We start from the raw sequence: 12327 nt of genomic DNA, 5'->3' as shown, positions 1-12327 counted from the left end.
TGCCAGTTAAGCCAACAATCAAGAGGGTCAGAGCGAAATTCGACTGGCCTAACAAACTTTATATTGCCCAGGCTATATTTCTGACAGTTTTAGATCCACCCCGTTTCTAAACAGAGTAATATTGTTCGTTCCTCTATTTTTCCTTCCTCTTCTTTCTGTGTTTTATTGGTCATAGTTGCCTTCTGATTTGGAAAGATTGATGTTCTGTCCCCCTTCCCCACACAGGCAAACACACAACCAGGCACGCCTGCCAAGATTTTATTAAGCAATCAGACTAGAAACCCTTGCAGATAAGAGTTTTGTCAGTAAACTGTGAAATGCCTGCCAGTTTTCACTCACAGTAAGCAAGAGAGAGTTTATCCTCAGTCCGGTTCAGTAGCAAAAAGTAATCCATGAAGCAAGAGTTAGCCAAGGTCCAATCCAAATATGCCCAAGCCAGATTTCAGGTAACGCGATGTGACTCTCAGGTTTTTAACTTTGACCGTCACAAAGCCTGAAGAGCAATCACACTCACTTTTATTCCTTGTGGGGTGTGGCTCAGTGACTCAGCTCAATCTCTGGCCCTCCCACACCTCTTCCGTTGCTGCGCACGCTTCTCCCTCCAACACTGCCTGGGATCAAGCCAGGATTCATCAACCTTGCTCCATATCTGTTGTTGTTCCGATATGCTTTCCTCCTGGCATATCCCAGGCTGTTCCTCTTGGCCTTCGGATGGAACCTGAGGCATTGCCAGAGAGGAGGGTTCTAGAGAGGGAGGCCTTATCAGTTCCTCCCCATCACCTTCGGAGTCCTCTTCCTCTGTTAGGACAGGCTTGGGAGTCGGGGGTCACAAAAATTTCATCCATTTATTTGGCAACCCTGCCGGTTCCTCAGAAGACCTCCTGCCCCAGTTTGACGCCTATCAACCAAAGGGAGAAGGCAGAGAAGGCTGTACAGCAGAAGTGTCAAACTCAGTTTCACTGAGGGCCACATCAGGGTTGTCTTTTACCTCGGGGGTGGGGGGCATGGCCAGCTCGACATCACTAGTGTCAGGGGCACCTGTGGGGCCCAGTGCTAAGCTAGGACTTCTCTCAGACTCTTCCTCCCTCTCATTATAATCTTCCTCCCTCCCTTCCTTCCTTCCTTCCTTCCTTCCTCCCTCCCTTCCTCCCTCCCTCCCTCCCTTCCTCCTTCCTTCCTTCCTATTCTTCTTTTTCCTTCTCTCTTCCTTCTCCTTCCTTCCTTCCTTCCTTCCTTCCTTCCTTCCTTCCTTCCTTCCTTCCTTCCTTCCTTCCTTCCTTCCTTCCTTTCTTTCTTTCTTTCTTTCTTTCTTTCTTTCTTTCTTTCTTTCTTTCTTCCCATCGTTCCTTCTTTTTCTTTGTCTTTCCTCTTTCCCTTTCTCCTTTCCTGTCCCTTCTTGGACGCTCAAATGCAAAAGGGGAAACATTTCTCCTTTTGTTTTGTTCTTAGTTTGTTTTGCTAGCCCTCTGCTAGCAAAAATGGAGCGGGGGGGCAGGGGGCCATGCATGCGGCCCTCCCGAGCTCCGTTTTCGCTGGCAGAGGCACCGTGGGCTGGTCCTTCGCTGTTTTCAGGGTGGCCCCGCAGGCCGGATCTAAGCACCCCATGGCCCAGATCCGTCCCGCAGGCTTTGAATTGGACACCCCTGCTGTACATTGTCCATGACTGAGGTCAGCCGCCACCTCCAGACTTTGGATGCACAAGCCAGATGGCATCCTACCGTGAGCTTCAAGAAAAGTGGCCCAGTTCTTCCCCAGCACAAGATTTTTTCATCTCGGCTTGCACAGCTGTTACTCAGCGTGATTCTCTAATCGCGGCAATGAAGCCGCAGTGCCCTTTCTAAAAATAAAGACTGGGAACGGCAGAAACTGCCGGCCTCTCGAAATAAAGAGGCCCTTGGCCGTCAAACGCTTCCCGCCTCAGTCATGATCTTCCTCTCCATCTTGGCCTCTAAAATGTGAATAAGAGAGCAGACGCCCCCTTTCTCAAGCCCGCCAGAGTGTGACGGCCCAAACAAGAGGACTCTCGGTTCATTAGCGTGGCTGAAAGGGAAAATTTACAGCTGGAGGTAACACTCAGGTCTGGGTGGCAGAAGAGATTGGAGGAGCTGAAAGTGGACTGAGCAAATCAGCACAGTTGGTCAGCTGGTGCAATTTGTTCTGGCAATGATTTAGGGGGAAGTGGGGAGGAGTGCCCCAAAATAGGAACAGCACTTAGACTTATATACCGCTTCATAGTGATTTACAGCCCTCTCTAAGCAGTTTGCAGTTTGCCCCCACCCCCAGCAATCTGGGTCCTCATTTTACAGCTCTCGGAAGGATGGAAGGCTGAGTCAACCTTGAGCCGGTCAGGATCAAACTCCAGACTGTGGACAGAATTAGCCTGCAATACTGCATTTTAACTACTGTGCCACCATAGGAATAGAATAGAATAGAATAGAAGAAAAGAAAAGAAGAAAAAAGAAAAGAAAAGAAAAGAAAGAAAAGAAGAAAAGAAAATTACAAAATAAAAGTAGAATAGAATAGAATAGAATAGAATAGAATAGAATAGAATAGAATAGAATAGAATAGAATAGAATAGAATAGCACTTAGACTTATATACCGCTTCACAGTGTTTTTACAGCCCTCTCTAAGTGGTTTACAGAGTCGGCCTATTGTCCCCCAACAATCTGGTTCCTCATTTTACAGACCTTGGATGGATGGAAGGCTGAGACAACCTTGAGTTGGTCAGGATCGAACTCCTGACAGTAGGCAGAGTCAGCCTGCAATTCTGCATTCTAACCACTGTACCACCACAGCTCTAATGATGTATGTCAGGTGCAAACAACCAGATCCACAAATGTAGACTCCAGGCTAACTGCTTTATTATATTCTGCCTATAATAGAGGAATCTTCAGAGACTGTTTGTTCCCCATGGGGAACAAACTGGAGTGTGTGTGTGTGTGTGTGTGTGTGTGTGTGTGAGAGAGAGAGAGAGAGAGAGAGAGAGAGAGAGAGGAGGGAGGGAGGGAGGGAGGGAGGGAGGGAGAGAGAGAGAGAGAGAGAGAGAGAGAGAGGAGGGAGGGAGGGAGGGAGGGAGGGAGAGAGAGAGAGAGAGAGAGAGAGAGGAGGGAGGGAGGGAGGGAGGGAGAGAGAGAGGGAGAGGGAGAGGGCGAGGGGAGAGAGAGAGAGAGACCTGAATTTCTTGTGGTTCAGCAACAACTCAAGGCTAATTTCCCACATGAGTCCTCCTCCCTGACTGGCTGGGCGTTGCTCAGCATTTGGGACTCTAAAGACTTCTGGAAATTTTATGCAGCCATTTGTTTATTTAAAAAAAGTAAATAAGTAAGCCAGGCAACAAAATTCTGCTATCAGAAACTGTTCAGGGATATTCCTCCTAGACTTACAATCACAATCGAGCCGGGGTAAAATCTACTATCCTTCCCAACCAGTTCGGAAGTGCATGTGCCACATGGACTCTCTGCACATGCGCATTGGGTAAAAAAGGGTTACTTCCTGGTTAAAACCAGAAAGTAATGATGACCGGGCGGGTGGGAAGAGCCTCATGCTGCCATCGCTACCAGTTCTCCGAACCACCAGCAACTACTGGCCACCATCGCTACCAGTTCTCTGAGCCACCGGCCGCCATCGCTACCAGTTCTCCGAACCACCAGCTGCCATCGCTACCAGTTCTCCGAACCACCAGCAACCACCAGCCACCATCGCTACCAGTTCTCCGAACCACCGGCCACCATCGCTACCAGTTCTCTGAGCCACTGGCCGCCATCGCTACCGGTTCTCCGAATCACCGGCCACCATCACTACCAGTTCTCTGAACCACCGGCCGTCGAACTGGTCCGAACTGGGAACATTTCACCCCTGAACTGAGCCCAACCTTTCCGTTGCTAAGCAAGACAGTTGTTAAGTGAGTTTTGAGCCACATTATGCCCTTTCTTGCCACAGTTGTTAAGTGAAGAACTGCACTTGTTAAGTGAATCTGACCACTCCAATGTCTTTGCTTGACAGAAGGTCGCAAAAGGGGATCACATGACCCCAGGACACTGCAACCGTCATAAATATGAGTCAGTTGCCAAGCATCTGAATTTTGATCATATGACCCTGGGGATATTGCAACGGGTCACTAAATGAATCCAGGGCCTGCAGGCTGCAGGTTGGTCACACCTGATTTAAAGTAAAGGATGAAGAGATGGTAGCAGCTAACTGAGCTACAAGGTGAAGCATTTCATGTTACCTGTCCAGCCAGCAAGACAGCAGCAATAGCCAGTCAAAGGATCACACCCATCTGCGTGGTCACAATCACAGCGTTCGCTGCAGTTCAGGCCGTACGTCCCATCCTTCCATTAACCAAAAGAAAGAAGAAGAAGGGAAAAAAGAACAAATGAGGATAGGTGGATGCAGGAATCTCTTGAGACAAACTTATTCTAACTATATAACATATACAGCAGGGGTGAAATGCTCCAGATTCAGACCGGATCACCCGATCCGGTAGCGATGGTGGGTGGTGGTTTGGAGAACTGGTAGCAAAAATCCCTGCCCCCCCCCATGCCCAGCTGAGCCATGCGATCATCAGAGACTTTTTTTTTTTACTTTTAAAAGCATTTTTTCTACAACCCCTTTGGCCGAAAAAATGCTTTTAAAAGTAAAAAAAAGAGCCTCTGATGATCGCGTGGCTCAGCTGGGATCGTCAGAGGCTTTTCAAAGCATTTTTTCTACAACCTCTTCGGCCTTTAAAAGGCTCTGATGATCCCAGCTGAGTTGCCTGATCGTCAGAGGCTTTTAAAAGCATTTTTTCTGCAACTTAAGGTTGTAGAAAAAATGCTTTTAAAAGAAAAAAATAAAGTTGGCCACACCCACCCAGTCACATTACCCCCCCCCCCCAAGCCATGCCCACAGAACCAGTAGTAACAAATTCTACATTTCACCACTGATATCCAGGTATTCTAACAGAGTTGGAAGGAACCTCCTAGGTCAGTGATGGCGAACCTATGGCACGCATGCCACAGGTTGTACGTTGAGCCATATCGGTGGGCACGCGAGCTCAGCTCTGGCACACATGCCAGAGATTTTTGGGCCTTCTGGGCCCACCGGAAGTCAACAAACAGGCCATTTCCAGCCTCCAGAGGGTCTCCAGGGGGGTGGGGAAGGCCATTTTCACCCTCCCCAGGCTCCTAGAAAGGCTCTGGAGCCTGGGGTGGGTGAAAAATAGGCCTACCGGTCCTGCCGTGCCATCACATGCCAAAAGCGAGGGAAGCGCGGGGGTGTCACGCACACATGTGCGGGGCGAGGCGCATAGAATTATGGGTGTGGGCACACACGCACACAACCCCCTTGTGCTCCCCCGCTTTTGGCGCGTGATGGCAAAAAGGTGAACTGTCACTGTCCTAGGTCATCTAGTCCAACTCCCTTCCCAAGCAGGAGACAAATGGCAGTCCAATCTCTTACATTCCTTAACTTATTCCTCAATTTAAAACCACAATCGAGCCCAACGTTTATGTTGCTAAGTGAGAAATTTGTTCAGGGAGTTTAGCCTGACCTAAACTTTTCCTCTTTTAAATGGGAATTTTAAATTTGGTTTTAAATTATTGGGGTTTTAAAATGGTTCAGCCAAATTTATTTAATTTGTTTTATCTCTATTTTAAATTTTGTATTTATATGTTTTATTTTATGGCTGTTCACCGCCCTGAGTCCTTCGGGAGTAGGGCGGTATACAAATTTAATAAAATGAAAATGAAAATGAATGTTCCATTTTACAACTTTTCTTGCCACATGTGTTGAGTGGATCACTGCAGTTGTTAAGTTAGCAACAAGGTTGTTAAGTGAATCTGACTTCCCAATTGACTTTCCTTGTCAGAAGGTCGCAAAAGGGGATCACGAGACCACAGGACTCTGCAACCGTCCTAAATGTGAGACAGTAGTCAAGCAGCCAAATGTAAAACACGTGACCATGGGGACGCTGCAATGGTCGTAAGTGTGAAAAATGGTCACACAATGTCACTTTTTTTCAGTGTCATCGTAACTTTGAACGGTCACTAAATGAACTGTTGTAATTCGAGGACTATCTGCAATTACAGTTACAGATTTAAATTTATGTGTGTAAATCAGGTGTAATATTTCTAGGTGAAGCCCAGAAAATCTTGATGCCTAGTTTCTTTGCTTAATCTGTCTGCAGCTAATTGGCACAATTCTGTCATACAAGAAGTGGTGATTGTTACCAGTTTAGCTAACTTGGAAAAAGAAAAACAAATCAAGATCTTAATTTAATTAGGATCTTAATTAAGACTCTGCCAGCTGGCTTGGGGTCCCAATTGGGGGGGTATCACACTGGGGGTGGTTGATGGACCAATAGCAGATCCCCCCTCCCCCCTCCAGCTCACCCTCCCCCTTCCCTCTCTATCTTTTAGTGATAAATTGTAATTTGCATTTTTATTATAGTTGGATATATGTGTCTCTATCGTTTTATTGCTTTTAGTGTTGTAAGCTGCCCACAGTCCCTGCTGCGAGATGGGCGGCAAACAAATTTAATAAATAAGCACATACATACATACATACATATCTAGTCTATCGAAAGCCTTCTGCTGTAATAGCTCTCTGGAGCCTACACATCAGTGTACCTATATTTCAGGGGCTGCCACAGAGAAGAGGGGGTCAGACTATTTTTCAAAGCACCAGAAGGCAAGACAAGAAACAATGGATGGAAACTAATCAAAGAGAGAAGGAATCTGGAATTAAGGAGGAATTTCGGCAGGGAGAACAATTCATTAGTGGTACAGCTTGCCCCAGAAGTGGTGGGAGGCTTTTAAGAAGAAATTGGGCAGCCATTTGTCCTGAATGGTTTGGGCCATGATGGCAAACTTATGGCACATGTGCCAGAGGTGGCACGCAGAGCCTTCTCTGTGGGCACGCACGCTATCACCAGCTGCTCTTCGCAAGTGCCGGAGTGCTGGAAAATGGCCCAAAACCAGGCCATTTTTCAAGCTGTTTTCAGAGTATTCTCAGGCCTTTTTTCGGGCCTGAAAAAGGCCCGAAAAAAGGCACTGAAAACAACCCTGAAAACGGCCTGAAAAAGGCCCGAAAAAAGGCACTGAAAACAACCCTGAAAACGGCCTGAAAACAGTCTGAAAAAGGCCTGAAAAAAGGCACTGAAAACAACCCTGAAAATGGTCTGAAAAAGGCCCGAAAAAAGGCACTGAAAACAACCCTGAAAACAGCCTGAAAAAGGCCCGAAAAAAGGCACTGAAAACAACCCTGAAAATGGTCTGAAAAAGGCCCGAAAAAAGGCATTGAAAACAACCCTGAAAACGGCCTGAAAACAGTCTGAAAAAGGCCCGGAAAAAGGCACTGAAAACAACCCTGAAAACAGTCTGAAAAAGGCCCGAAAAAAGGCACTGAAAACAACCCTGAAAACGGCCTGAAAAAGGCCCGAAAAAAGGCATTGAAAACAACCCTGAAAACGGCCTGAAAACAGTCTGAAAAAGGCCCGAAAAAAGGCACTGAAAACAACCCTGAAAATGGTCTGAAAAAGGCCCGAAAAAAGGCACTGAAAACAACCCTGAAAACGGCCTGAAAAAGGCCCGAAAAAAGGCACTGAAAACAAACCTGAAAACGGCCTGAAAAAGGCCCGAAAAAAGGCATTGAAAACAACCCTGAAAACGGCCTGAAAACGGCCTGAAAAGGGCCCGAAAAAAGGCACTGAAAACAACCCTGAAAATGGTCTGAAAAAGGCCCGAAAAAAGGCACTGAAAACAACCCTGTAAACGGCCTGAAAAAGGCCTGAAAAAAGACACTGAAAACAGCCCTGAAAATGGCCCCATAAGGCTTAAAACAGACCAGCAACGGTGTTCCGGCTTTGCCGGAAAACGATGATAGCTTCGTCTTCTTCTTCGTCTACGTCTTGTATTTATTTTTGTATCTATGACTTCTGAACATTTGCCAAGAAAGGCCTTTGGCAGTTTGCCTAATGGGACCAAGATTTGCAATAGGACTGAGGAATTTGTGTTGGGAGGAATTTGCTTTAATTTAGTTGAACGACGCTGGGAATGAAGTAATTCTCAGCTGTTCGAATAAAGTTTGTTTGGTTTTTCACTGACTGATTTTCCTACTACTTACTTGGGCCTGGGTCACAACACATGCATGCATGTTCCGGTTTGGGCATTCAGTCCCGAAAAGGTTCGCCATCACTGGTATAGGGTCTCCTGCTTGAGCAGAGGGTTGGACTAAGAAGACCTCCAAGATCCCTTCCAACTCGTTTGTTCTGTTCTTTTCATTCGTTCAGTGCATCGCTTCTTCTTCCCACCAATGTTGGAGGGATGCTGAGCACCGTTCGCTCTTGACAACTTTAAAGATGGGACGGTCATAAGCTACTTGGTCCCTGATCTCTGGAATTCTCACCTAGCCTAGATGTTAACAACAACTCTGGGCACTTTTGTGGCTTCTTTTGAGTTTCCCTTTTGACTAGATTCTTGTGTCAGAATGGTTAGAGTAAAGAAGAGCAGCGGATAGGACTAGAAGACCTTCAAGGTCCCTTCCAACCCCGTTATTCGGACTGATTTCAGGATACGTGTAGTGAAAATATTACATGGATCTCCCTGATCGAAGCCTGGATCACCCACGAAAAAAGCAAATCTCTCCAACCTGAGGAAACTTACAGGGCAGGGCTGGTCACAGATTTCTCCTTGCCACCCAGGACCACAAAGACAAGATCCATCCACCGGGTCACATGCAGCTCCGTTGGCACAATAACACGTCTGGTTGCAGTTAAGACCCCACGTGTTGCTCGGGCACGGAATGGAACAGTCGGTTCCTTGCCACCCTGCAAAACCAAAGAGCCAAGGAACATTAGGTCAACTATCAACCGTGGTTGCGTGTCCTCTCTCTTTGAAAATAAATGCATTTTTGAGGGGAGTAGCAGGGTGCATAGATTACAGTATTATCTTTCCCAAAAGTCTTCATCCGAGTCAGCAAAATCAGGGATAGGAACAAATCAAACAGTCCATACCCAGATCACCTAAATTCAGTTGAAGACAAGGAGGTAGGTTGGAGTTGGAGGACAGAGAGTTCACATAAATACAGATAGTGTCAGCTATCCAGCTCGAGAATCCCAATAAAACTCCAGGTTCATTCCATTTCCGAAAAACGTACTGTTTATTGAATACACTGCATGGTAATATCGAAGTAAAACTAACTCCGAGGTTCCCAAATATCACTTCATAGAATTTAACAATACTTTTCCCAGCCAACCTCTCCAACCTCTCACGTAGTCCATATAAAGAAGTTCACTTTGTTATGGGAACTGTCTGCTTCAACTCCACACCTGTTATGATGTCCTTGAAAAGGTTTCAGGCTCTCACGGTCTTCAGCAGAATGGTAGAAATTTCATTTCTCCATCTAACCCACTTGAAAGCCACACACACCCCCTTACTCTAATGGCAAGTTGAAATGAAGAGGCATGTAGTTGCCAAAGGTTCATCCCTGACAGATAGTCCTTGATTTACAATCACAATTGGGACTAGAATTGCTAGGCAAAGTGGTTGTTAAGTGAATTGAGCCTTATTTGGCGCCTTTTTTTTAAAATCATGGTTGTTCGCTGCAGTTGTTGAGTGAATCCAACTTCTCTCACTGACTTTGCTTTTCAGATGCCAGCTGGGAAGGTCGCGAATGGCGATCACGTGATCCAAGGATTGGTTCTGCAACCGTTGTAAATATATGCCAGTTGCCAAGAGTGTGGGGATGCTACAATGGTTGTAAATGTAAGGAGCAGGTGAAAGTCACTTATTTCAGTGCTATTGTAACTTGGAATGAACATAGAATAATACCGTCGGAAGGGACCCTGGAGGTCTTCTAGTCCAACCCCCTGCTGATGATCGCTAAATGAATGATTGTAAGTCAAGGACTACTTGCAGGGTAAAACAGTCAGTTTGAGGGCATAGTTGTAAGTCCCAACAACAGGGAGGGCACATTCAGAGCATAATCTATCACTATTGTATGTACATTGAGAGATTACACACTGGAAACAAATTCCTTGTGTGTCTAATCACACTTGGCCAATAAAGAATTCTATTCTGTTCTGTTCTGTTCTGTTCTGTTCTGTTCTGTTCTGTTCTGTTCTGTTCTGTTCTGTTCTGTTCTGTTCCGTTCCGTTCCGTTCCGTTCCGTTCCGTTCCGTTCCGTTCGTTCTGTTCTGTTCTATTCTATTCTATTCTATTCTATTCTATTCTATTCTATTCTATTCTATTCTATGTTGTTGACATGGACCAAATCACAAGTGTGCAGCAAGTCAGAGAGGAAGGATTAAGCCATGGCAAAAAAAAAAAAGAAAGAAAGAAAGAAAGAAAGAAAGAAAGAGAAAGAAAGAAAGAAAGAAAGAAAGAAAGAAAGAAAGAAAGAAAGAAAGAAAGAAAGAAAGAAAAATAAAACCACAAACTGCAAACAACCTTAATTAGCAGCCAGATACAATATGGGGCACAAGTCTCAAACAATAGGAAAAGCTTTGGAGATCTGGACCATTCTGAGTGAAAGCATGATGGAGACCAATGCAGAATAGCCATTGAAACTGGAAATTTTACCTTCTCTGCAGAAGCAGGAGCCATCTCCTGGGGAACACATGCCGTCATTCTTGCAATTGCAGGCCAAAGAGCAATTGATTCCATAGCTCCCAGGAGGACACGTAACCGAGCAGATCTCTCCCTGGAAAACAAAACCGATCTAGGCTGAGTGTTTGAAATTTGGATCTTGGGGAAACTGATTGTAATTCAGATGTTACTGAATTACAACTCCCATCAGTCACAGACCAGACGGTGTGAGAAGCAGTGGGTGGCTGATGCTGGGAATTGTCCTTTAGCAAGAGCTGGGAACCCTAAATTCCCAAACATACTTTGTAGAGTTATATCTTTGTAAATATATAGTATCTTTGTAGAGCGGAGCGATGGCCTAGAAGTGAAGACGCTCGCCTCCCACTCGGAAGGTTCAGAGTTCAATCCTAGCAGATGTTTCTCTCTCAGAGCTCAAAGAAGAAAAAAAAATCTGCTGTGAACTCTGCATAGGCATCAGGGAGGGCATCCGGCCAGTAAATGCTCAGCTTCACTCAGTCACCCCGACTCTACCCCAAATGAAGGGATTACAGGGTTGTAAAAAGAAATATCTTTGTAGCATTTTATTTATTTAAGGAATAACATCATTTAAGGAATAACATTAAAGGAGGATTTGGCTGAAGGATCTGACCTCCCTTATACTACTAGGAGGACCCTGAATAGGTTGAGAGTTGGAGTGCCTAAGTGTAAAACCAACATGCTCAAGTAGAGGCTGTTAGCGGATAACAACACGCGGTGTAAAATGGAGATACACAGAGCCTGACCCATCTGCTACTACCAGAAACATGTACCAATAGTGACTTATTTGTTGCTTCATTCTGAGAGTTTAAAGTTTGATCTGGGCACGGAAGAAGAAGTATTTTATTATTATAGTTTTATTTTTTTAACATTGAAAGTTGCCCAGAGTTATCCTGTGGTAAGATGGGCAGCCAATAAGATAACTAACTAACTAACTAACTAACTAACTAACTAACTAACTAACTAACTAACTAACTAACTGCTGGGAAGTAATGCTAATCTGGTTTAAAGGATGGTTGATGGTCCACAGCTAAAAAACAAAATATAGTTGCCAGACATTTTAGTATTTAAAGATTTGTTTTATTATTTGCCCAAACATTTCTTGAGCACTTGTTCAGCTAATAAGAGCAGTCCCCAATTAAATGTCATCCAAGAAAGGAAAAATAAATAAAAGTCACAATAAACTCTTACTGACTCTGAAATGGAAGAATTAAACATTCAGGAAAGATAAAATTTACAACTGAATAATTACTCACTTTCTCCCTGAATTGTTCAATGAAATGAACATAGAATGGGAGGGCTTCATCATAACAGAATAACAAACTAACAAAGTTGGAGAGGACCTTGGAGGTCTTCTAGTCTAACCCCCTGCTCAAGCAGGAATCCCTATACCATTCCAGACAAGTGGCTGTCCAGTCTCTTCTTAAAAGCCTCCAGTGATGGAGCAGCCACAACTTCTGAAGGCAAACCATTACACTGTTTAATTGTTCTCACTGTCAGGATTTTTCTCCTTAGTTCTAGGTGCTTCTTTCCTTGATCAGTTTCTACCCGTTGCTTCTTGTCCTGCCTTCTGGTGCTTTGGAGAATAGCTTGACTCCCTCTTCTTTGTGGCAGCCCCTCAAATATTGGAACACTGCTATCATGTCACATCTAATCCTTCTTTTCACTAGACTAGCCATACCCAGTTCCTGCAACTGTTCTTCATATCTTTTAGCCTCCAGTCCC

At 45.0% G+C, this 12327-nt stretch overlaps 1 protein-coding gene across 4 annotated transcripts in view; it reads right to left on the bottom strand.

Annotated features, from left to right (window-relative positions):
* The window catches only part of MEGF11 (multiple EGF like domains 11), a 726402-nt gene that overhangs the window by 163577 nt on the left and 550498 nt on the right, over positions 1-12327 (bottom strand). For all 4 annotated transcript variants that reach the window (XR_015729726.1, XM_060694754.2, XM_087877753.1 and 1 more), the window contains exons 12-14: positions 10561-10681; positions 8644-8807; positions 4230-4332 (exon numbers count right to left, since the gene is read on the bottom strand). Coding sequence is in view for 3 of the 4 variants with exons in the window: in XM_060694754.2 (XP_060550737.1) it covers positions 4230-4332; positions 8644-8807; positions 10561-10681 (388 nt within the window). In the remaining variant the exon portion in view is untranslated. The remainder of the gene's footprint in view (positions 1-4229; positions 4333-8643; positions 8808-10560; positions 10682-12327) is intronic.

The sequence above is a fragment of the Pantherophis guttatus genome, chromosome 13, assembly GCF_059756535.1.
Source record: "Pantherophis guttatus breed Tessera chromosome 13, ASM5975653v1, whole genome shotgun sequence".
NCBI lineage: Eukaryota > Metazoa > Chordata > Lepidosauria > Squamata > Colubridae > Pantherophis > Pantherophis guttatus.
The sequence above is the reverse complement of the archived record's forward strand: the minus strand, read 5'-3'. Positions and strand labels throughout refer to the sequence as shown.